At 46.4% G+C, this 25,492-nt stretch overlaps 2 protein-coding genes across 5 annotated transcripts in view; one reads left to right on the top strand and one right to left on the bottom strand.

Annotated features, from left to right (window-relative positions):
• The first annotated feature begins 1,169 nt into the window (after positions 1-1,169).
• CALML4 (calmodulin like 4) lies at positions 1,170-14,618 on the top strand. Of its 3 annotated transcripts, XM_049905825.1 has the most exons (5): positions 1,170-1,251; positions 1,351-1,381; positions 7,354-7,494; positions 9,090-9,278; positions 12,953-14,618. In XM_049905825.1, exons 1-5 carry the CDS (start codon positions 1,249-1,251, stop codon positions 13,048-13,050), a joined length of 462 nt encoding a protein of 153 aa, XP_049761782.1. In that variant the 5' UTR covers positions 1,170-1,248; the 3' UTR covers positions 13,051-14,618. The 3 variants fall into 3 exon arrangements, with proteins under 3 accessions (XP_049761782.1, XP_049761784.1, XP_049761785.1); XM_049905827.1 differs by lacking the exons at positions 1,170-1,251; positions 1,351-1,381 and adding an exon at positions 2,705-2,795 and having other exon boundaries at positions 7,386-7,494; XM_049905828.1 differs by lacking the exons at positions 1,170-1,251; positions 1,351-1,381; positions 7,354-7,494 and adding an exon at positions 8,421-8,485.
• A 6,784-nt stretch (positions 14,619-21,402) lies between these two features.
• The window catches only part of PIAS1 (protein inhibitor of activated STAT 1), a 138,026-nt gene continuing 133,936 nt past the window's right edge, over positions 21,403-25,492 (bottom strand). For both annotated transcript variants that reach the window (XM_049905813.1, XM_049905814.1), the window contains exon 14: positions 21,403-25,341. In XM_049905813.1, coding sequence (XP_049761770.1) covers positions 25,048-25,341 — 294 coding nt within the window. In that variant the 3' untranslated portion in view covers positions 21,403-25,047. The remainder of the gene's footprint in view (positions 25,342-25,492) is intronic.

Raw genomic sequence — 25,492 nt, 5'->3', positions numbered from 1 at the left:
CTTGAACAGATTTCACTCTTGCGTACAAAATATGTCTCCTGAGCCTTAAATATACTGCTCATCCCGCACCAGGCACAGGAGGAGCGTACCCTCTCCCCACCCAGTCTGGTCCCAGGAGAGAGAGAAGGTCCCCTGGAGGCAGGTGCAGGGTAGGGCAGGACCAGCTCCACCCCAGCACCCCCTTTCTGTGTTTCACCGACCTCTTTGGGGTGCAGGGTGCCCAGGGCACTCTGTCCTCGAGGGTTGCCATAATACCACAAAGTAGGTGGCTTTAAAGAACACAAATTCAATTTCTCACAGTTCTGGAGGCTAGAAGTCCAAACCAGCTGGTGCGGAGGGTTCCTTCTAGGGGCTCCCAGAGAGGAACCTTCCCACGCCTCTCTCCTCGAGTCTGCTGAGTGGGCGACCCTTGGCGTTCCTTGGCTGCCTGTGGATGCATGGCCCCCGTCGTCACAGGGCTGCCCTCTGGGTGTGACTCTTCCCATGTCTGTCCTGTTCTTTATAAAATACCGCTCAGAAAGGACTAGGATTAGGACCCGCCCTGCTTCAAGGAGCCCTGGTGGTGCAGTGGTTAAGCTCTTGGCTACTAACTGAAAGGTCAGTGGTTTGAACCCACCAGCTGCTCCTTGGGAGAAAGTAGTGGCAGTCTGCTCCCATAAAGATTTACTCTGCGTTGGAATCCTCTGCTCCCATAAAGATTTACGGCCTTGGAAACCCTGCGGGGCGGTTCTACTGTGAGTCAGAATCGACTGGACAGCGGCGGGTTTGGTTTTGGTTTTCTGCTCTAGTATGACTTCCTTAACTGATAACATCTGCAAAGAAAAGCCCTTTTCCCCAATAAGGGCACATCCACCAGTGCAAGGGTTAGGACTTCGGCGCGCCTTTTGTGGGGACACACATCATTCATAACACCCAGGAAGGAACAACACTGTTTGTCATTTTAGCTACAAAGTGTCAGCTTCCCAGGGCAGGGGCGCCCCAGTCTGGGGAGGGCCCCCTGTGGTCCTGCTTCCTTCAAAACAAGCCTGCCTCCTTGCCTTCCCAGGCCCTGACTGGGGCACCAGCTGTGCACCGGAAAGTGGAATCTGACCCCCGGTGGCGTTGGGCCCTGTCTCCATGGCAACGAGGATTTATTACTGAGGCCTCCACCTGACTTGGTGGACTTTCAACTTGAAGCTGGGAGGAAAGGGAACGGAGATCACCGGTCTGAGAGCAGGAGCCCAGGGTGGCACCCAGAGCCCAGGACCGATGGTGAGTGAGGGTCCATGTGCCCCTGGCTGGCTGATGGGGCTGGAGTAGGGGGAGCGATTTAATGGGGGCCTGCCCTGACTGTTGCCTTCTCTGCCGCAGGCCAAGTTTCTTTCCCAGGACCAGATTAATGGTAGGTTGTGTTTGCTCTTTAATTAGCAACTCACAGCGAAATATGGGTCTCATTAAGCAATTGGCTCTGCTCATTTTTTATCGGTAGAAGGAAGGCAGCTGTTGGGCATACTGGGCCCACCCACAGGCAAGGGGTGGCTGCTGCAGGGGACTTGGGCTCAGTGGAGGTGGGGATAGGGCTCAAAGTTAGAACTGTGGTTTTTATATTTGTCAGTGTGGCTTACAAGCAGGGGTGATGGGAGAGAGAGCAAACTAGGTTTTCCTCCAGAAACTGATAGTATTTTTTTCTTTGGAAGGAGGGAGTAAAGGGATGGAAAGACTGTTAAGCAGCTGAGGATGAGGCCTGAAAAAGAGGAGAGAGCCCAGGTCTTCCTCCTCAGGCAGGATACTTCCACTCTCTGGGCCTCCGTCTCCTCATCTGTAAAATGGGTGTAAGACTAGGTGATCTCTGAGGTCCCCTTTGCCCTGCTGTCAAGCCTAGCTCGGTGTGAGCACTTTATTCCCTGACCTGCCGGCCCCAGCCAGGCTTCAGTTGGCCTTGGTGTGTAGTTCCACCTCCACAAGGCCAACGGAAGAGTTGGGTTACACAGAACCTGACTGGGGCTGGGTCACACAGGACCCAGGGGCCCAGACCCCGGGGCATGGCTAAAGTACCGGAGCCCCTGGTGGGAGAGGCCCGTCCTGGAGCCTGAGGGAGGCATTGCCAGCTGCCCCTGCAGGCTGTGCCCCTGAAGCAATCCCAGCAGTGGGCAGCCATCCGGCCTGATAAAAAAGTCCGCCTTTATTAATCCCATCCCATTAGATCTCTGCTGAAACGTCGCCTTCTCACTGAGACCTTCCCCAACTGCTGGAAATAGGATCAAAGAGTCACCTCAGGCCTGTGGTGCCTCAGCCCCCCCCTCCCCGCCCCGGAAGTGGGTTAAGAGTTACCTGGGCAGGGATTCCACAGTCCCAGGTATCAGAGCTTGGTCTAGAAGGGCAGGGGGTGGAGGGGTGGGTTTCGAGGGACACCCTCCTTAGACTCCTTGGGCTCCTTGCTCCAAGAGGAGGGCCAAAGCCAGAGCGGGACCTTTTAAAGCACAGGGCCCAGACAGAGGGCCCTCTTCTGTGGGTCAGGGGTGGAGTCCAGCTGTCAGCCTCAGCATCCCCTCTTTTACCCGCTAGCCCCGTTCTGAGGCTCACTGGCCCGCTCCACAAATGTTTAATAAACAAATGAAAAACTGGACAGGGAAGCCTGCTGGAGAGGGAAGAACAGGGGCTTTGGAGGCAGTAGGACCTGGGGTCCAGTCACCCCTGAACCTCAGTTTTCTCATCTGTGAAATAGGGAGAGTAATACCACCCTACCAGGCTGCTGTGAGTGAGGGACAGAGGGCATGTGTCCCAGCCTGACCCTGGGCTGGTACAGGTACCACCAGGTATGTGCTGGAGCCGACTGGTCCATTTTCAGGAGCTTTGTGTGGAGCTAGCTGTTAAACCCAGCCATTATTAAATACGGGGGACTCAAACAATATCCCAATCCCTGCGTCTATTAAGAAGCTAAAAAGATAGCTCTATTGCAATCAGCAGTGCCGAAGCTTGTGAAAAAGGTTTCAGTTTAATGAATAATTTGTAAAGGGTGAAAAATAGTTTAACGGTAGCTCATATGCCAGATTTAATAACAGTATATTCACTGGGAGACTCCGTTGGCATCAACACCATCTGTCAAATTATGGTTGAATCACAACTATAAGTTGGCTACAGATACAAGAGGTCAGCAAAATTCAATTGTGATTATTGAGTTACTAGATGTAATTTATAAGAAAAAATACTATGCATTTTATTATTATTCATAAATTCTGTGCTCCATGTCCCTGGGGGAGAGTTGATTCTGACTCACGGCAAACGCACATGTGTCAGAGCAGAGCTGTGCTCCACAGGGTTTTCAAAGGCTGATTGTTCCAAAGGAGATCAGCAGGCCTTTCTTCCGAGGCACCTCTGAGTGGACCTGAACCTCCAACCTTTCGATTAACCATGTGTACCACCCAAGGACTTCATCCCTTATGTTGGTAAAATCCATAATAAACTTATGAACACATTTATATATACCCACTTCCCCATCAGTGGCATAGAGGCTGCTAACCAAAGGGTCGGCAGTTCAAATCCACCAGGCACTCCTTGGAAACTCTATGGAGCAGTTCTACTCTGTCCTAAGGGGTCCCTGTGAGTCGGAATCAACTCGACGGCACTGGGTTTGGTTTTTGGTTTGGTTTCCCATCAGAACTGTTCATTAAACATTCACCTGCACACAACTGGTGTTGTCCTAGGCCTTTGGGGACAGCTTTTCCTGCCCTGGCACATCTGCATTTTCAAAGAGAAGGCCTAAAGTTTTTTTTTTTTAATTCAGTTTTTTAACCCGATTCTTTCTTTCATCCGACAAGTATTTGAATCCTTTCTTTGTGCCAGCCTGTTGTAGGCACTAAAGAATCAGCAGTGAACAGGAAAGACAAAGTCCTTGCCCTCATGGGGTTCACATTTGACTGAACAACAAACAAAAATAAAAACAAACCAGTTGCCATCGAGTCCATTCTGACTCATGGCGACCCCATGTGTGTCAGAGTAGAACTGTCCTCGGTAAAGTGTTCATAGTTATGAACTTTCGGAAACAGATCACCAGGCCTTTCTTCCAAGGGGCCTCTGAGTTGGTCCACACCCCCAACCTTTTGGTTAGTAGCCCAAGGCTTAATCATTTGCACCATCCAGGTACTCTACAACAAACAAAAGTATTAAACCATCTAGTATGTTTGATGGCAGAGACGGGAGGCTGGGGCCAGTATTCAGGGGCCCCTTGGTTATTTCAGTGCAGATCTGGCCTTCCAGGCCTTTAAAAGGTCTCTTTCAAGGTAGAAAGATTAAAAAAAAAACAACAATAGACGGTATTTAATGTATCAGTTTGTTAGCCTGATTTTAGAACTTTGAACATTATAGACATATGAGAGGTGGCCTCCATTTGAGCTCCGGCCCTGCCAGTGTGAGGGGCAGTGGCCCCCAGTTGCTGATGCAGGGCTTGGGTGGGAGGGGGTGTGCCCACCTGTACAGTCAGATCTGATTCTGGCCAAGGGTGTGACCATGGCTTCCAGCACTGGTTAGTGGGGACGATAGTCATAGGATTGGGTTGAGCACAGAGAAGTGGGCCCATTCCTTGCCCTTGGGCAAATCCAGACAGAAGGACAAGGTGGGAGGCCACGAGAGTCCCAGGGTCCCTAGGAGCTGTAGCAGGAGGAGGGCTGAGTTTAAGCCCTATATGTGGGTGTCCTCTACCTGTCTCTTTGATGTGAGGTTACAAGGCCAATGCCTCTTGGAGGGAATTAGGTTTTGTAGGAACCAAAGGTGGGGTCTTAGGCTGGGCTCTGGTCCTGCTTCCCTGGGGCCGGTCCAGCCCCTGCCACCTGGTCCTGTCTTTGGTTTGCCCGTTCCAAAGCCCAGACCAAAAAACCCATTGCCATCAAGTCAATTCCAACTCATAGGGACCTTACAGGACAGAGTAGAACTGCCCTGCAGGGTTTCCAAGGAGCAGATGGTGGATTCAAACTACCAACCTTTTGGCTGGCAGCCGAGCTCTTAACCACTGCACCACGAGGGCTCCTTCCAAAGCCCAGGCTCTGGAAAGTTCTGAAAGAGCAGGTGGGGGCCCTCCCACCACAGCCTCTCTGCATGCACAAAGGCCAATAATTGTCTCTAAGCCCCACTGGGACTGCTGCTTTTTGCTGGTGGCCCTTCAGAAATCCTAGACTGGAAAGCCCGCCACCCAGGAGGAGGTGGGGAGGCCTGAGTGCTTTAATTAAGGAACATAAGGGCCCCAGCAGGGTGGGGGGATGGGGAGATTGGAGGCTTCCTTCAGTCTCTCCTCCCCACACTACTGTGCTCTGGTGACCCTCTGACCCAGAACAGAGGAGACAGTGGTGCCCAGTGGGCAGTGCTCCCCGAGTCAGGCTGCTGAGCTGCAGGTGGCTCTGCAGGCTTTCAGCGGCTCACGCCTCATTGTCCCATCTGCAAAATGGAGACAATAATAGTACCAGCCTCACAGGTTAGTTGTGAGGATCAAATGAGGGCCAGAGGGTAAAGTGCTCAGCAGGCATTGCTATTGTTGTTATTATCAGCTAAGGTCCAGGCCGCTGAGGAACCACGTTGGTGATGTAAGAAGCAGGAAGGAGAAGAGACATCACGAGGGGGCAGAGTCCAGGGCCTGGGCCAGCAGGATTCTCACCGTGAGGCTCCAGCAAGTGGCCTCACCCTGTGGGCCTCAGTTGCCTTTTTGGGAAAATAAATGGGATTGGATTAGAATCACCTGTTGTTAGGTGCTGCTGAGGACCCATAGTGACTCCTTTGACAGAGCAGAACTGTCCCATACGGTTTTTCAGGCTGTTATCTTTATAGGAGCAGCTAGGTTTGAACTGCCAACCTTTAGGTTAACAGTTAAGAGCTTAATGGTGTTCGCCACCAGGGCTCCTTCTGTCAATTCAATCACCTGAGGAGCTTTTAACCAATTCTGATGGCAAGCCGTACCCCATTTCCTGAATCAGAATCTCTGCCCATGGGGCTATGGGGTCTTTCCTGTTTCCCAGGCTGGATTTACTCTGCCCCCAGCGTGGGGAGCCAGAGGCTCAAGATGTAGATTCCAGAGTGCCAGCACTGCTGGGCTGTGAGTCTGTGGCTCTAGAGAGGCCTTAGCTCTGGCAGCCGCTTCCACTTCATCTCCACCCAATACTAGGAAAAAAGCAGTTCAGCGGAAAAGCAGCAAGCCAGATTGCAGTCAGACCCTGGGAGGACTTTCTGACAGTGCACCCTGAAGTCTTTAAGAACAGGTCCAGCACCTGTGTCCGACACAGTTTAAGTGTTCAGCAGCCTGGAAGCAGGGGGCTGGAGCAATAGACTCCAGAAGTTTCGCAGTTGTGGTAATAATAATCATCATCTGTGGAGGGAGAGCAGTCCCTGGGTGGCACAAACAGTTCACGCTGGGCTACTAAAGGTTGGCAGTTCAAACCCATCTAGGGCACCACGGAAGAAAGCCCTGGCAATCTGCTTCGGTTAAGGTTGTTATTGTTGTCTAGTTGATTTTAACTCATAGCAACCCCATGTGACAGAGTAGAGCTGCCCCATAGGGGTTTTTAGGCTGTAGTCTTTACAGAAGCAGATCTTTCTCCCAAAGAACTGCTTGCCTGGGTTCAAACTGAGTGCTTGAGCACTTAACTGTGTGCCACCAGCACTCCTTTCCTTAAAGATGACAGTCAGGAAAACCCTATAGAACAGTTCTACTCTGTCACACATGGGGCCACCATGAGTCGGAGTCAGGTTTGATTCTTTTTTTTTTCTTCGGTTTATGGAGTGACAACCACTCTTTGCCAGGCCTTCCCAGAGGGAATTTCTGGTCCTCAAAGTAACTCAGAGGCACTGTTATCCAAGATAAACTGTGGTTTGCGAAGGTCCCCTGGGAGCCTGGGCGTCCTGCCTGGGCTCCTGGGCTCCCTGGACAGGCCCTGGAGGGCAGGGGAGCTTTGACTGTGGTTTCAGTCAGCTGTGGGAGGGGAGAGAGAGGAAGAAAGGCAGAGGGAGGGGGAAAGGGAAGGGAGTGGGCAGGGGAGGGAAGGCAAACTGGGAGAGGAGGGGGTAGAGGTCAGAGAAAATGCAGGATACCGAATTAAATCTGTCTGTCAGATAAACAACAAATACACGTCTGGTATGTTCCATATAATATTTGGGACACACTACAACGTTATTCATCATTTATCTGAAATTAAATTTGGCTTGACAGGCCTGTGTTTTACTTGCTAAATCTGGCAACCTTAGGAGGGGAGGAGGAGGGTGTGGGGAAAAGGAAGGGAAGGAGAGGAGAAAGGGGAGAGGAAGAAGGTGCTGGGAGAAGGGGGGAGGGGAGAGGAGGGGCAGGGACGGAGGGGTGAAGGAGCAGTGCTGATTTTCCCATGGGGCTGTGCGCAGAGTACAAGGAGTGCTTCTCCCTGTATGACAAGGAGCAGAGGGGGAAGATAAAAGCCACTGACCTGATGGTGGTGATGAGGTGCCTGGGGGCCAGCCCCACACCGGGGGAAGTGCAGCGGCACCTCCAGACTCACCAAATAGGTAAGTGACCTGGGCCAGTGCGGGCTGTGAGTGAGAGGCAGCCTGGGCTGGGAGGTGGGCCCTGAGCCCGGTAGCTGAGGGCCTGGTGAGGGGAGGACTGTGTGGAAGCTCAGAAGTGTGAGGGGCAGGTGGCAAGACTGAACCATGGAGGCACCTGGCCAGGTGGTCCAGCATGGTTCTGCTTGTTCAAATCCTCACAGCAACCACTGACACCCCCAATGCAGAGAGGACCTTGGGGTCTGCATTTCAACAAGTTTATCACAAACCTATAATAAAAACAGAGCCAACGGGGTGGTCCTAGTTTTGTTTTTAAAGGCAAGTTTCCCTTTATTGAATACTTGCCAGGTGCCAGGCTAGGCTCAGACACCCTATGAAGTAGGCGCTGTCCTGGTCCCCACTGTGTGGTGAAGGGCAAGGCGCACAGCCCTTAAGTAATTTGCTCAAATTCTCCAGCCAGTGGTGGAACCAGAACTGGAACGGGTTTTTCTGATTCCAAAGCCTGACCTGCTAAAAACTGTGCACTACTGCCAGAAAAAATCTGGAGGAAAACCCACCCCGAAAGTTACAAGTGGTTCCCTCTGGTGATGGAAGTGTGAAGGATTTTCACTCCCTTCACGGTGGTTTCCTGTATTTCCCACAATGGGAACGTACTGCACTTTTATCATCGGAAACAAACACTAAGTTTCAAAAAAGAAAAAAAAAAGGTCGGGGGGGTGGCAGTAAGCTGTTTGCTGTGGTCTTGGTACACTCAGGAAGGGGGGACTGGCCCAGGGGGAGGCAATGGCCTGGAAAGAGCACTTGACCCGGAGCCCGCGGCCACTTGTCAGTCTCTGGACCTCAGTTTTCCCGCCTATCGGACGGCTGATCACCATCTGCCAAGGTTACGGAGGCCCCGACAGAGCGGCTGCAGCAACGTTGCAGAGGCCCATCCGCAGGCGGGCCAGGCTGGGCCCTGGACAGCGCGCCTGATTATAGGATGCGCAGTGGTTTGGTACCTGGGAGCGCCCATTTCCAGCTCCCGGTGGTGGGGGTGGTTGCAAACAGGAAGTTGCAGTCAGGCGGAAGATCTGATTTCCGGCATGGCTTGGGCAGCAGCCTCTAGGCATTCCCGGGAGGGGCACCGCTGGGGAGGCTGCAGGGGCGGGCGGGAGGCAGGTGAGCCACCCAGGCTGGGACTGGGGCTTGAGGCCTCAGGTGGGGTCATCCGTCCATCCTCGTGGCTGTCTGCAAGGGCTGCCAAGGGAAGCATGGAGCTTGGCCTAGGCGGGGTGGACACGTGGGCGTCCTTCCTGCAGTTCAGGGCAGAAGGGGAGCAGCGGGAAAGGAGTGGGGGTGCCACCTCCTGATCCTGCCACAGCTTGGGAAGATACCACACACTCTGAGCTTCCGTCTCATTAGTAGGTGGATGGTAACCATAATCAGTGAGCACTGTTGGGAGGATTAAATAGGGAAGATCCAGTCCAGTGGATCCAGTGGTGCCGTCATGGCACCTCCTGAATTAGCTGGCACCTGAGCTGGCTGGGAAGACTTGGGCAGGAGGCCAGTTAGTTGGCCTTTTCAGGCTGCTCACTGTGCTGTGTTTGGGGGTTTCCTAGACAGAAATGGAGAGCTGGATTTCTCTACCTTCCTGACCATTATGCACGTGCAAATGAAACAAGAAGACCCAAAGAAAGAAATTCTCCTGGCCATGTTGATGGCAGACAAGGAGAAGAAAGGCTACATCATGGCATCTGAGCTGCGGTCAAAGCTCATGAAACTGGGGGAGAAGCTCACCCACAAGGAAGGTAACAGCCTGGGACCCTGTCACCCAACAGCTGGAGTAGGGAGTTGGGAGGGGACACTAGAGCCAAATCAGTGCTACCTGGGTGGTGTAGACCACCACAGTTGATGCATGTCACAGAAGACTGGGACCAAACATCAAACTGGGGGGCTCTGGACCGGAGCCCGGGGGGAAGAGCTGGGGCTCACCCGGGGCCCTGGAGGATCTGGAGGTGAGAGGGGAGGGGCAGGGTGAAGGAACCTGAGGAAACCCTGCCAGGAGGGTTCGACGCAGATAGCATGTGGTGGGAACATCTACTTGGGCCCTGCCCTGTGTTTAAGCTTTCAGCGCGGGCCTTCATATAATGCTTACAACACCCCTGTGAGCACTGTTACTCACCTTATAAAACCAGTTGCCATCGAGTCAACTCTGACTCCTGGTGACCCCCCCGTGTGTCAGAATAGAACTGTGCTCCATAGGGTTTTCAATGGCCGATTTTTCAGAAGAGTATCACCAGGCCATTCTTTTGAGGTACCTCTGGGTGGACTCAAACCTCCAGCCATTTGGTTATCAACTGACTGCATTGACCATTTGTACCACTCAGGGACTCCTACCCACCTTATACTGATAAAGACTGGATGTGAAGTGAAGCGAGTGCTTGTGAGTAGCAGAGCTGGGATTTAAATGCAGATCTCTTAGGCTCCCCCTAATCCCTCCTCCCATCTCAGGCCTTTTTCCCTCAGCACAGCAGAGCTTTGAAATGGTTCTGCTTGGTTCAGTCATGGCCGACAATGCATGAATGGACTCGAATTTTTAAAATGTAAGTGAATAATAACCAGAACAAGAAAAATTACTGGTTGAAGCTCTACTAGAAAATTAATCTCCTTCTTAGAAAACAAGGGCAGTATGCACGTTGCATAGCAACCAAATCTCTTGGCCAACAGAGATGGAAACAGCTGTGCCCCACTGAAAGATGGTGGCCGGCCATGGTGCCTTTGAATGTGTGTAGCGCTCCACAGTCCTGGCAATAATCCAGTCTTACAAATCAGGCTCCTGAAAGGGCTCACACACCTATTCTGAGTCTCCCCTTCCAGGGCTTTGACCCATAATTTTTCCTGTTTTGGTTCTCATTCTGCTTCACCCAAATTTTAAAAATTCAAGTCTGTTCCAATTTTGCTTCATCGTTCGTAACTGAACCGGTTTGAACCAGTTCGAAGCCCTGCAGCACAGCTGTCCTCTGAAGTTGCTGCCGATGCCAAGAGCTTCCGAATTTAGATGCTCCTTTGGTCCCTTTCCTCATGACTCAGCCGTACAAGCTCTTTCAGAAGGGGACTCTGCGGTAGCCTTTGCCGGGACAGTGGGACAAGTACTGCTGTCCTGGAGCCCCGCCAGGAGGCCTTTCCCTCACACCTTCCAGAAACCCAGCATGCCTTCTCCTGCTGTAGAGGGCCCTGGGTCCTCTGGGAAAGCCCTTTGTAAACTGAAAAGGTTGACCCCAAAGCTGAGCCATTTGTGGGTGTTCTTCCAGCCTGAGGGGACATTTCCTGGCTAGCCCCTGGGTCCTGCCATAGAAGCCATCCCTGGTCTGCTCCCAAAGCTCCACCGACTTCCAAAGGCTGAGATTTCTAGTTAGGTCACCTGGCTTGCCTGTGGTTGGTGTGGTAGGGCTGGGGCTAGGACACAGCTGGTAGAGGGAAAAGGATTCATTTTGAGTGAACTTGTGGCCTTTCATTAAAGCGGGGGTTTATGGAGGGGTTGCACAGGTGTGGAGTCAGGTTTGCATCTGCCCCGCCCCCCCACCCCCACTTTCTGGGGAACTGTAGATGAGTTTCTTAACCTCCTCAGTTTCCTAAGTGTGGAATGAGGCTACAGTACTCCCTCCAAGGCTTTCTATAAATCAGCCTGTTTAGATTTTATCTGCAGTCACAAAGACATGGTGCACAGCAATTAAAAATAGCCCCACAGAAGGCAACTTCATCTCCCTCCCCCCGCCTTTTCAGGCTGGCAGAGATCACAATCTCGACTTTCATTGTGGCTGTTTTCATGTGAACAGGGGAAAACATGGGTTCTCCTTCCCTCTTAGGTTCTGAAGACACCTTGGCCTTTTATGTACCAGGGGTTAGTGTTTGCATATAGGACCAGCCAGAGTCTTAATTCTTGTGGTTAATGAGCTCTGTCTAAAGCAAACACCATTTTCCTACAGCTGTCATTTGTTTAACTAGCAAAGAAACATTTCAAAGAAACTGGTAATATGTTCCAGACAAGCCAGGAGACAGGTTTCGCTTCCTCTTGCAGTGGGGGACAGAAAGATGATACCAGAAGTAGGAGTCCTCTACCCTGAGTGAGCAAAAGAAAATCTTCAATTTTATTAAGCATTCTTGGGGCAGCTGCGGAAGGCTACTACCAGGCAGGACTCCCTTCCAAGGCCTGGAAATAGGCTGATCTGAGCACCCTGGTTCTTCAAAAGGAGACAGTGCACTGCCATTTTACCCAGATGGCATTTGTAGGCTCCAGCACCTGGCTTTAAAGTGATGTGCCCTCTTCTGGACAGAAGGCGGCACTGACAGCCTGGACTGGCTGGAAGGGGTGCTGGGACCCCCCTGCCGAAGCTGGAGCTAGCCCCCGCCGAAGCTGGAGCTAGCGTTGGGCACATCCACTGGGGACAGTGTAACCAACAGACTGATGGGTAGAAGTTTCTCTGTGAAATAAGATAAATTACAGGCTCTTCAACTTTCTAAAAATACCCAGAACTACTATCTCTGGGTATCAGCTTAGGCACAGAACACAGTAATTACACTTTCAAGGATGGTTAAGCAGAGAAGCGCAGGATATTTTCTAACTGCCCAGAATTGTGTGTGTTGGGAGCGTCTAGGGCTGGGCAGGTTCCCATAGGATGGTGAGCGTTTTTGCAGGGGGGCGAGGATGCTCGGAAGAGCCAAAGGTGAGTCGGCCTGAAGAGGTTGCTGTGGAGATATACAGGCTGAAACAGGGCTTCGTGCCAAGGCCTGAGATAAGCTACTATTTGGTCCCAGAATCCAGAACCAGAAGAAACAAGCAAATGAAGTGATTTTTTTTTTTTTTTTTGAGCAACGCGTGAAAACAATGGCAGTTCTGTAGTCTTGGAGCTTTAGACAAAGTGGGATTTATTTTTCCCTTATATTGCCCACACCCCCAAAACACACTATTTTTTATGAGGTGATGGTAGCAGACACCACTTGTCACGAAGTCCCCCCTTGGTCTGGGGGCAGGGGCGGTGGGAAATGCTGACGTGTAAGAGAAGGCAGGATGGTCAAGGGTAGGCCAGAGCTGGGGCTGGACTGGCCCAGGGTGCAGCTGCGGAGGGTGTCCTTTCTTCTGAGGTTCTCAGAGGCTAGGCTGTGAGAGTTGAAAACCAGGCCAGAGATTCCCGGAAATAAAGATAAAGGGGTACGATATTTTCTTAAAAAAAAGCATAGAGTGGCTTCAGGGACTGAAACCTAACCACACTCCCCTACCCCACTTAGCTCAAAATTGCACTGGGTGGTCTCTAAGGGGATGGAGGTTGGTCGTCCCTTTCTGTTTGCTGGTTTACTTCTTGGTCTACAAGAAGAGTCAGTTGGGCATGCAGGGAAAACCTCTGGGGAGCCCCAGCCCCCAAAGAACTCCACGTCCTATAATATGACGCTAAAGCCAAACTGAAAACTTTGTGATTTATTGCAGTGGATGAACTTTTCAGGGAAGCAAACATTGAACCAAATGGCAAAGTGAAGTACGATGAGTTCATCCACAAGATTACCCTTCCCCCGAGGGACTACTGAGTGAGGACGGGCATGATGGAGCCTTCCCCGGGCCTGAAAACTCAGACTGATGAATTTTTAAAAAGTGTTCCTTTCACTCCAGGGAGACGGCAGACCAGCGGCAAGCTGACAATACCCGACTGCAGCAGATAGTAACCGGCAGTGGAAATAAATCATTTCAGCTCTGACATTAGCATGTCTTTCATCAATGATTTGTATTGATTTTAGGAACTTCCCTTGGTCCAGCACTTTAAAACATGGAAAGAGCCTGTGGTTGGTTTGGAGTTGGGCCTGGGTTCCAGTCCTGGCTCTACGTTTCCCAGCTGTGTGGCTAGCCACATCACTTCACCCCTCAAGGCCTCAGGATCCTGACTAAAGTGGGACTCCTACCCCTTACCTCAGGGAGGAGCCATGGTGACACAGTGGCACAGTGGTTGAGCACCCGGCAGCTAACCAAAAGGTCAGTGGTTCGAACCCACCAGCCACTCCAAGGGAGAAAGATGTGGCAGTCTGCTTCTGTAAAGATTTACAGCCTTCCTTGGAAACCCTACGGGGCAGTTCTACTCTGTCCTATAGGGTCGCTATGAGTTGGAATCCTCTTCCATACTTCTGGGGGGAAAAAAGCCAATACTGGCTGACAGATAGCAACAAGCAAAGAACATTTAAAAACACAAAAACAAAACTTATGGCAACGTTTCTTGCAGCAGCGTGGGGCCGCTTACAAACTCTCACTTTCATCTTGACATACAGTGCAGGATATTTGTTCACAGACACAAAGCATAGAGCGAAACATTTGTGTGAAGATGAGGCTGCGTCTGCTGAACAGTGGGAGGAGTGAGCTGACTTCACATCCCCACACCAAAGGAAACCAGAGGATGCAGCATCTTGCATTCAGAGGCCCTGAAGGCTCCTGAGGCCTTTCTGACACTCCTAGAACTCCGAGCTCTCTCCTGGGCTCTGTTATCAGACAGAGTTTCAAGAGACTAGGATGGTTGACTCAAGTGGGCCAAACTGATCATGGCTTCAAGCCCCTTTCCCAGGACAATTGAAAAGAGGTAAGGGTGTGTATCAGGGCTGGCTGCGGAGCTACTTGAATCTGGAGCCATGGCCAGAGATACAGCAAGAGACCTGGAAACCTGTTGGGGGGCACTGGTCCTTCCAGACCCCTCCAGCTCAACTGGCTTTGAGTGAGTTATGCAGCGAGGACGTGTTGTGGGCTGGTACTGCCTGAGCTTCAGAGGTGGCTGTGCATTCGTCAAACTTGTCAGCATACAGGATGGAAGGGAGGGAGATCTAAGTAGAGATTTTCATCCTTATATGTGTCAAAATTTGGCTCTCTGGGCTGTGCCTTTGTCTAATGGTGTCTAAGTGGCTAAAGCAGAAGAAAACCAAATCAAGGAGGGGTGTGCCTTTTGGGAGGTTATGTTGTTGTTAGGTGCCGTCGAGTTGGTTCCGACTCATAGCGACCCTGTGTGCAACAGAACGAAACGCTGCCTGGTCCTGCACCATCCTCAAAATCGTTGCTATGTTTAAGCTCATTACTGCAGCCATTGAGGGTCCTGGAAGCTAATAAAAGACAAATCTTTACTAAGGGCCGGGCACCAGCAAAGCAGGAACAAGACCCTCATAGTCTTAGTGCAAATAGCTCACCATGCTGTGTGGTTCCTCCTGAGAAAGGAGATCCTTTTATTTTCCCAGTGTTGTAATTGCTTATGGGAATGACTGTGAATTCCCCAGAATGCAAAGAAGGGTTTTGGTGGAGGGACAGGTAGTAAATGTCCCCAGCACTTTCTAAGTGATCATCCATCTCAGATGCCCAGGTTCCATGGTCCAGGGGCTGATCCGGGTTTTTGTGGGGTCTGAGGCTTACGTGATTTGGCAGCCTTCTTTAAGAATACAAAAATAGAAATGCAGAATTGCTAAGGCTGCTCCCAGGATCCTGGAAGAGGTCCGAGCAAGTGAGGAATCATGGTGCTTAAGCTTCATTACCTTCATTGTGAATCCACCTGAGAGCTGGTTAGACTCTGGCACCTCATGTTGTTAGGAGCCATCAGTTCAGTTCTTATTGCGACCCTGTGTACAACAACATACAAACACTACCCCGTCCTGTGCCTTTCTCACAATGACTGCTACAACAATGGGCTGTTTGAGCCAACTGTTGCAGCCATTGTATCAATCCATCTCACTGAGGGTCTTTTATTCACTGACCTTCACCAAGCACGATGTCTTTCTCAGGGACTGGTCCTTCCCAATAACATATCCAAAGTACATGAGACAAAGTTTGGCAATCCTCCCTTCTAAGGAGCATTCTGGCTGTACTTCTTCCAGGACAGATTTGTTCCTTCTTCTGGCAATCTATGGTATATTCAGTATTCTTCACCAACACAGTAACGCAAAGGTGTCGTTGAGGTCTTCTTATTAATTGTTCAACTTTCACATGCATATGGAGCCATTGAAAACACCATGGCTTGGGTCAGGCACACCTTAGTCCTTAAAGTGACATCTTTGATTTTTAACACTTTCAAGGGGTCTTTTGTAGCACATTTGCCCAATGCAACATGTCATTTGATTTCTTGACTGCAGCTTCCATGGGTGTTGATTGTGGATGCAAGTAACATGAAATCGTGGACAGCTTCGATATTTTCTCCATTTATCATGATGTTAACTTATTGCTGATATGCAAGTTCAAGTATGCAAAGTAAAGTATTATAATGAAATGTGCAAAGACCTGGAGTTAGAAAACCAAAAGGGAAGAACACATTTGGCATTTCTCAAGCTAAAAGAACTGAAGAAAAAATTCAAGCTTCGAGTTGCAATATTGAAAGATTCTATGGGCAAATATTGAACAGTAAAGGAAGCATCAAAAGATGAATACAGAGTCACTGTACCAAAAAGAATTGGTTGATGTTCCCCCTCTCAGGAGGTAGCATATGATCAAGAAGAACAGACGGAATTGAAGGGAGAGGTCCAAACTGCACTGAAGGCATTGGCAAAAAACAAAGTTCCAGGAATTGACAATACCAAGATGTTTCACCAAATGGATACAATACTGGAAGTGCTCACTTATCTATGCCTGGAAATTCGGGAGACAGCTACCTGGCCAACCGAATGGAAGAGATCCAAATTTATGGCCATTCCAAATTGACAAAAGAAAAACCAGAGAGAACGCAAATAATCCAAATAACAAATGAAATCAGGGCCATTACAACAGACCCAACTGAAATAAAAAGGATCATAACAGAGTATTATGAAAAACTATACTCCAACAAATTTGAAAACCTAGAGAAAATGGACAAATTTCTAGAGACACACTACCTACCCAAAGTAACACACATTGAAAATCTGAACAGACTCATAACAAGAGAAGAGATAGAAAAGGTAATAAACTCCCAACCAAAAAAAGCCCTGGCCCAGATGGCTTCACTGGAGAATTCTACCAAACATTCAGAGAAGAGTTTAGACCAGTACTACTCAAACTATTTCAGAACATAGAAAAGGACACGATACTTCCAAATTCATTCTATGAAGCCAGCATAACCCTGATACCAAAACCAGGCAAAGACACCACAAAAAAAGAAAATTACAGACCAATATCTCTCATGAATATAGATGCAAAAATTCTCAAAAAAATTCTAGCCAATAGAATTCAGCATCATATCAAAAAAATAATACACCATGATCATGTAGGATTCATACCATGTATGCAAGGATGGTTCAACATTAGAAAATCAATCAACATAATCTACCACATAAATAAAAGGAAACAATGACATGACCATCTCAATCGATGCAGAAAAGGCATTCAACAAAGCCCAACACCTGTTCCTGATAAAAACTCTCAATAAAATAGGTATAGAAGAGAAATTACTCAACATCTATGCAAAACCAACAGCCAACATTGTTCTCAATGGAGAGAGGCTGAAAACATTCCCCTTGAGAACAGGAACAAGACAAGGATGCCCTTTATCACCACTCCTATTTAACACTGTGTTGGAAGTCTTAGCTAGAGCAATAAGGCCAGAAACAGAAATAAAGGGCATCCAAATTGGTAATGAAAAAGTTAAATGCTCCCTCTGTGTCAATGATATTATACAAGAAAATCCAAAAGACTCCACTAGAAAACCACTGGAACTAATAGATTCAGCAGAGTGGCAGGATACAAGATCAACATACAAAAATCAGTTGGATTCCTACACACCAATAAAGAGAACAATGAAAAGGAAATCAGGAAAACAATGCCATTTATAATAGCCCCTAAAAAAAACAAAATACTTGGGAATATATCTAACCAGGGATGTAAAAGACCTATATAAAGAAAACTACAAAACACTACTGCAAAAAACCAAAAAAGATCTACATAAATGGAAAAACATACCATGCTTATGGACAGACTCAACATTGTGAAAATGACAATTCTATCCAAAGCGATTTACAAATACAATGTAATACTGATCCAAATACCAACAACATTCTTTAAAGAGGTGGAAAAACTTATCATTAACTTTAAATGGAAAGGGAAGAGGTCCCAGATAAGTAAAGCGCTACTGAAAAAGAATAAAGTAGGAGGACTCGTATTACCTGACCTCAGAACCTACTATACAGCTATGGCTGTGGTAGTCAGAACAGCCTGGTACTGGTACAATGACAGATACATTGACCAATGGAACAGAATTGAGAACCCAGATGTAAATCCATCCACCTACAGTCACCTGATCTTCGACAAGGGCCCAAAGTCCATCAAATGGTGAAAAGACAGTCTTTTTAACAAATGGTGCTAGCAAAACTGGATGTCCATCTGCAAAAAAATGAAACAGGACCCACACCTCACACCATATACAAAGACTAACTCAAATTGGATCAAAGACCTAAATATAAAGCCGAAAAATATTAAGTTCATAGAAGAAAAAATAGGATCAATGCTAGAGGCCCTAATACACGACATTAACAGGATACAAATCACAAGCAATAACACACAAGCTCTAGAGGATAAGCTAGATAACTGGGATCTTCTAAAAATTAAACACGCTCATCAAAAGACTTCACCCAAAAGAGTAAAAAGGGAACTTACAGGCTGGGAAAAAGTTTTTGGCTATTACAAATCAAAGGTCTAATCTCTAAAATCTACAAGAAAATCCAACACCTTTACAACAAAAAGACAAATAATCCACTTAAAAAATGGGCAAAGGATATGAACAGACTCTTCACCAAAGAAGACATTCAAGTGGCCAACAGACACATGAGGAAATGCTCACGATCTCTTAACTATCAGAGAAATGCAAATCAAAACCACAATGAGATACCATCTCACCCCCGGCATTACTGGCACGAATCAATAAAACAGAAAGTAACAAATGTTGGAGAGGCTGCGGGGAGATCGGAACTCTTCTGCACTGCTGGTGGGAATGCAAAATGATACAACCATTTTGGAAAAGGATATGGCTCTTCCTTAGAAAGCTAGAAATAGAAATACCATATGATCCAGCAATCCCACTCCTAGGAATATATCCTAGAGAAATGAGTCATCACATGAATAAATATATATACACCCATGCTCATTGCAGCATTGTTCACAATAGCAAAAAGATGGAAACAACCTAGATGCTCATCAACAGACAAATGTATAATCAAACTGTGGTACATACATACAATGGAGTATTACCCAACACTAAAGAACAACGATGAATCTGTGAAGCATCACATAACATGGATGCATCTGGAGGACGTTATGCTGAGTGGAATAAGTCAACCACAAAAGGACAAATACTGTATGAGACCACTACTGTAAAAACTCATGTAAAGGTTTACATACAAAAAGAAACAATCTTTGATGGTTACAAGGGTGGGGAGGGGTGGGGATGGGAAAACACCTAGTAGACAATAGATAAGTGGTAACTTTGTTGAATGGTAAGACAGTACACAATACTGGGGAAACCAGCACAGCCTGTACAAGGCAGGGCCATGGTAGCTCCATAGACACACCCAAACCCCCTGAGGGACTGAATTGCTGGGCTGAGGGCTGTGGGCCCATGGTCTCAGGGAACATCTAGCTCAAGTGGCATAACAGAGTTTATAAAGAAAATGTCCTACATTCTACTTTGGTGAGTAGCATCTGGGGTCTTAAAAGACGGTGAGCGGCCGTCTAGGACACCCCACTGGTCTCACCCCTTCGGGAGCAAGGAAGAATGAAGAAAACTAAAGACACAAGGGAAAGATTAGTCCAAAGGACTAATGGACCACATCTACCATGGCCTCCACCAGACTGAGTCCAGGACAACTAGATGGTGCTCAGCTACCACCACTAACTGCTCTGACAGCGATCACAACAGAGGTTCCTGGACACAGCTGGAGAAAAATGTAGAACAAAATTCTAACTCAAAAACACCAGACTTGCTGGCCTGACAGAGACTGCAGAAACCCTGAGAGTATGGATCCTGAACAACCTTTCAGCTCAGTATTGAGGCCCCTCCTGAGGTTCACCTTTTAGCCAAAGATTGAACAGGCCCATGGAACAAGACTAAAGGGGCATACCAGCCCTGGGGTGGGGACTGGAAAGTAGGAGGGAACAGGAAAGCTGGTAATTGGGAACCCAGGGTTGAGAAGGGAGAGTGCTATGTCGTGGGGTTGTTAACCAATGTCATACAACGTGTGTACTGTTTGATGAGAAACTAGTTTGTTCTGTAAACCTTCATCTAAAGTTCAATTAAAAAAAAATTATGGCCATTCCAAAGAAAGGTGATCCAACAGAAATCATCAAACAGTATCATTAATATCACACACAAGTAAAATTTTGCTGAAAGTAATTCAAAAATGGCTGCAGCAGTACTTCGACAGGAACTGCCAGAAATTCAAGCCAGATTCAGAAGAGGAAGTGGAATGAGTGATGTGAGTGCTGATATTAGATGAACCTTGGCTGAAAGCAGTTAATACCAGAAAGATGTTTACCTGTTTTATTGACTATGCAATGAACTGTGTGGATCGTAACAAATTATGGATAACATCGCAAAGAATGGGAATTCCAGAACACTTTATTGTGCTCATGAGGAACCTGTACATAGATCAAAAGGCAGTCTTTTGAATAGAACAAGGGGATATTGCATGGTCTCAAGTCAGGTAAAGTGTGTATCAGGGTTGTATCTTTTTACCGTATCTATTTAATTTGTATGCTGGCACCTCACGGAGAACTGCTATTTGACCTTCAGGCAAGGCACAAGGGTCCGCGACCTATATCTTTAACTTGTCACGGACATTAGAAAGCAAATGCTGCACAGCATATCTGGAAGACCAAGGATTAGAATGGTTTAGATGCGGAAGCAAAGCAAGCTCTGACTACAGTAATAAACAAGGGTCCTTTCCTGAAAAGCTTTTTTAAACCTCTATTGCTGGGAAGCCCTGGTGGCATAATGGTTAAGTGCTACGGCTGCTAACCAAGAGATTGGCAGTTCAAATCCACCAGGCGCTCCTTAGAAACCCTATGGGGCAGTTCTACTCTGTCCTGTAGCATCACTGTGAGTCAGAATTGACTCCGACAGCTGTGGGTTTGGGTTGGTTTATTTATCACTGAGTGCTAATTTATCACTGGGCAGTATGGTTTTAGAAACTTGCTGCTGTAAGTTGGTTGACTCATAGCCACCCTACAGGACAGAGTAGAACTGCTCCGTAGGGTTTCCAAGGCTGTAAATCTTTACGGAAACAGACTGCCACATCTTTCTGCCACAGAGTGGCTGGCGAGTTTGAACCAACCTTCCACTTAGCAGCTGAGCGTTTAACCACTGTGCCACCAGGGCTTCTGTAGTATGGTGTTAAGGCAGGCTTTATTAATTTCACTTGCCTAAGAGGAATCTGAAGTATAAAAAAAAAGTATAGCTTACCAGAAACACGCAGCTGCTGCGGAGTGGTCCTTAGAGCCCAGGGCTCCTCTTCACTGAGGAATGTCTGTTCCCAGTGGAGGGCGTTCAGCAGCTCGGTGTCTAAGATTCTGGGAAGTATTCTGATTTAAGCCTCTACCCCGGGAAAGGCTGCCTGACTACCCCTCTGTCCTTGTTTGATGCTTATTCCTGAAATCCCAGTTGGCTTACCTGTCCCTTTGTGTTGTTAACAAGGCCACAGTGCTCTTGGCACTCAAATTGCAGATATTCAGCGTTTAAAACCAAACAGATGCTGTGGTTTGCTAGAAAACTAGCCATATTTCCGTAAGAAGGGGAAATGGTTGCGATATATTTATCACTTACCTCAAAGAGTACTGCAGAAGAATCAGTTACCTGTCATACTTTGAAATCTCTGGATGAAAGGTGCTTTGGAAGCTCAGAGCATGATCACTTTTCTCACAGGGATTGTTGCCTTGTACACCCAGCAGTATATTTTACAGAAGACAAATTATAACTGAAGGCTTTTCTTTTATTACATCTAAAGAGCTCTACATAAACAGGTAACATTCAATAGGTAAACAATTTTTTTTTTTCCAATGCATGTAATAAATATTTTCACTTGGTACTTTTATACAAACTGACATTGGTCTACTATACATTTTTAAAAGCCATTTTACTGGTTTGGCATGCGGTATGGAAATTCTAAGAGAGAAAGTTTTAAGGCAATGAATCACAGATTTTAAGTTCATGGAATTTATGGTAACTTTTATATCTGTTTATATACATAACAGCAGCACACTCTGGGACCACCAGCTATTCTTCCTCCCTCTTTCTGAAATCTAAGCTTTGTGTTTTATTAAAAAACAGAATTCAACATATATTGGTAAAATTCTTACTAAAATAATTTCAAATAGGCTTTAAAGTCTCAAAGATCTTGAAATATTTTATGTATTTAAAACTGATAAAAAAAAAACAATATGCTTCCTACAGTTATTAATTTAAAATTGGGATACAATTTCAGATTCAGACATCTGACTCAAAGGAAAATCTGCCAAGAAATCACATTTGTCAAAAGCTTAGGTGAATTCTTCCTAAGTCGGTGATGATACAGAATTGTGATAATGCCTAAGTTAATAATAGAAAAATTTTAATGCTCAAAATAAATGAGCCAAGCAAATACGGCATGGTTAAAGTTCAGATGGCTGTAAAAGGTGTCCAATAATGCCCACAAAGTAATTAAAAGCCACTTCAACCCTGCTACTCAAACAGCTGTTTCATCAAAGATGTGTGCGCACACACCACACACACACAGTACTGTACAGAAACACATATACAAACATACGCACACTTACTATGAAAGACCAAGGCAAGGGGAATTGTGCCAATGTGCCTAAGGTTCTGAGAACTGCTACTTGTCCACAGACAGCATGTCAGTACTGGCAGGGGTGGGGACTGAGGATGGGCTGAGGGAAACAGAGGTGAAACGACCATGAGCTTTTTTATCAGAAAGTAAAGATGCAGTGCACGACTCTACTACTAATTATAGGAAAGTCACTGACTGGTATCAACCATGAGACCAACAGAGTGATAAATACTAATAATACAACATTCTGGACAGTAGACAACTGAAAGAAACGTTAACGCCTCACAGAATGGAATGAGCTAAAATAAAAAGACGTTTGGTTTACTTCTCCCATGGAGACATGACCATAGACACCGGACAGACATTATCTGTTCTTCCCTTAGGTTGGTAAAACGCAGGAAACGAATTAACCCTCACCAAAACTGGGCTAAAGAAAGTAGACGGAAGGGTTTTCAACTGGATCATTTAAAGAGTTTGTAATTCAGTATCACATACAGTTACTGATCAGAGTTTTGAGACCCACTAACAACAACAGAAAAAGGAAAAAAAAAAAAAATAAACTATTCCTCTTACCTTGGGTAGTTGAATTAATAGAAATATGTGTCCTAATCTAACGTGAAATCAGAAGCAACTCCCCACAATTTAATTTCTACCTCAACCCAAATTTAAACACAAATTATGATACTATTAGATAATAACCTAAATTAATATGCAATGAGAATTCTTAAAGTATTTATTCACCATAATACCAGATGCATTAAAAAAACAAAACTATTTCCTGTTTTAACTGACAATGAATCCATTTTTGTTGTTTTTTTTTTTTATTGCAATTATTTAGTGACTAGAACTCAGCCATTTATGTGTGGAATATGCATGCATAGGGGAAGACCATATAACTCACTTGTCACTCACACATATGTCTATAAATACATATATACACACACACATATACATATCAACACCAACTTTTTTTGCCCGAAATTCAAGTCAACAATTTAGTGGCAGAGAGATGCTGTAAAAACAGACATTATTTTTAATGCCACACAGTCATGTGAACCATTCAGTTTAGCATACAACTGAAGATACAGCCATCTTGGATTCTACCTGGATTAAAGTGGGTCATTTTGTTACCAATGCAACGTTTAAAAAGACAAGTTTATACACAAAGAGTGGTCCTTCATCAGCTCTGACAACGACTCATTGGCATTAACAGCTGTGATATAAAAACCGTCTGGAAAACTGGCAATCATTATGTCCCTTCTTTATCTTTTCTGTTAAACCTGCATCCTCAATCAGCTAGAAAAATATTTCCCACACTTGAGAAAGTACTACTGCCTTCTCTCATGAGGATTCTAGGACACAAACAGAACCATTTTTCCTACTCTCCAGCCCTCACTCATCTCCTGACAAACAGCTTTCAATATATTTACATGTTCCATTATTAATAAGAAGAGATCAGGCTGATCCAGGAATTCCCAACAGTGACTTTCCCGTGGCATGCTTGTCTTTAAAAGATGAAGAAAAGATAAAACAAACAAGGTAGACAGGTTCAGAAAATGAGTACACTCAGAACCAGAGAGTAAAAATGACTAAGGATCCAACCCATTTTGAATTTCGACTGTTTATCAAAAAGCAGATTTCTAAGATCGACATGTGTGGTACACTGTCCTTTCAAAGCAGAATTGACTTTCAGGATAACTGACTGTCCATCTTTCTTTTCTGATGTGATGTAACATGACCTCTGTCAGCTGCAAAAGACGTGCAACAAGGCTTTCTAAACTACTTGTACTTCCTACTTTGGTATGAAGATCTTACATGAAAACTTGTTACCCTGTGGCCAAAAAAGCAGGTGCTCACAGACTTTGCTTAAATACACACTACTCGCTGGCAATCCAGATTTAGAATAAAGAACTGAAGGGTATTATTCACAGGTCTGCTAGGCCTACTCTTACCTCTTACCCTGACAGCTTTGTTCCATTATCTCTAAAAGACTTTCTCTGGGAGTATAGCAAATAAGAGAGAATACGTGATGGAGAACATGCATAGGTGGTAAAGATGTTTACATGTGAGTTCAAGGCCTTCCAAGCACTTTGAAAGAAGCAGGCAACTGACATATCAACTGAATGCAAACTGGGGAGGAGAGGGAACAGTAATGACAAGCAAATATACACAGACCCACACACTGAACACGCACACCCACGAGCTATGTCCTGAAAATACGTAGGGAATGCAGTGGGACAGATGAGATTTATAACTTAAAGCTGGATAAAATATGCACACACACACAGAATTCAACTCTGTCATTTTCAGCAAATGGAAATTAAACCTATTTCCCCCAGCCCCTCCCCACAACAAAGAAAAGCCCACAATTTAAAACTTCATACATGCAGTTCCTTTTATGTTCTTGCAAATAAAATAATGCCATTTGTCTGAAGTAAAATAAAACCGAAACCATAGGACAAATGATGAAAATCTTCAGAATCCAGAAAAAATGAATTGAAGGTGGTTTGTGGGTGCTTGTTTTTTTCTTTTCTTTCTTTTTTTTTTCTTTTTTTTAAAACAAGTGTTTTATCAGACAGGCAGTCTTAGATTTATATACAAAAGTAAAACTGAAAATATAGTTTTGTTCTCTGTACAATTCTTTTAATTTTTTTCCCTAAAAAAAGGAAAAAAAGAAACACGCTTGTGTACTTTTCTAAACAGAATAAGGTAAAACAGAGCACAAAGTTCTCTTCTTTCTGCCAAGTCCATTTACTCTGGGGTGGGGATGGGAGCCGCAGGGCAGGGGCATCAGTCCAATGAAATGATGTCTGGTATGATGCCGAAGATGGACGCTGTGTCTGTGCTGCCCCGATTTGTGACGGTGTGGCCGTGGCTCTCCCTCAGGCTGTTGGAAGACACGAGGCTGCTGTTGCTGCCACTACTGCTTCCATTGGTGGTTGGCAGAGAAGTACTGCCTCCTGCACTTAACTGATCGAGAAACATCTGCGAGGAGGCGTACGGAAAAAACCGAGACGAGTGTAAGAGGTCTTGGTCATCTGAAACTGCTGCTGCTGCGGCGGCAAGGAGGGAGGTGTTGTAATGCTAGGGAAGGGAACAGAACACAAAAACAAACGTTAATTCTGCTCATTCCTGAGTATATAAACATACACTAATCTGTCTTAATAAGACATTGTGCAAAATCAAATGGCCTTATGTTATGACCTTTGCTCTTGAGAGACTTATTATACCTGAA

Source organism: Elephas maximus, chromosome 13, assembly GCF_024166365.1.
Source record: "Elephas maximus indicus isolate mEleMax1 chromosome 13, mEleMax1 primary haplotype, whole genome shotgun sequence".
NCBI classification, from domain to species: domain Eukaryota; kingdom Metazoa; phylum Chordata; class Mammalia; order Proboscidea; family Elephantidae; genus Elephas; species Elephas maximus.
This window is presented reverse-complemented; position numbering and strand designations above follow the sequence as displayed.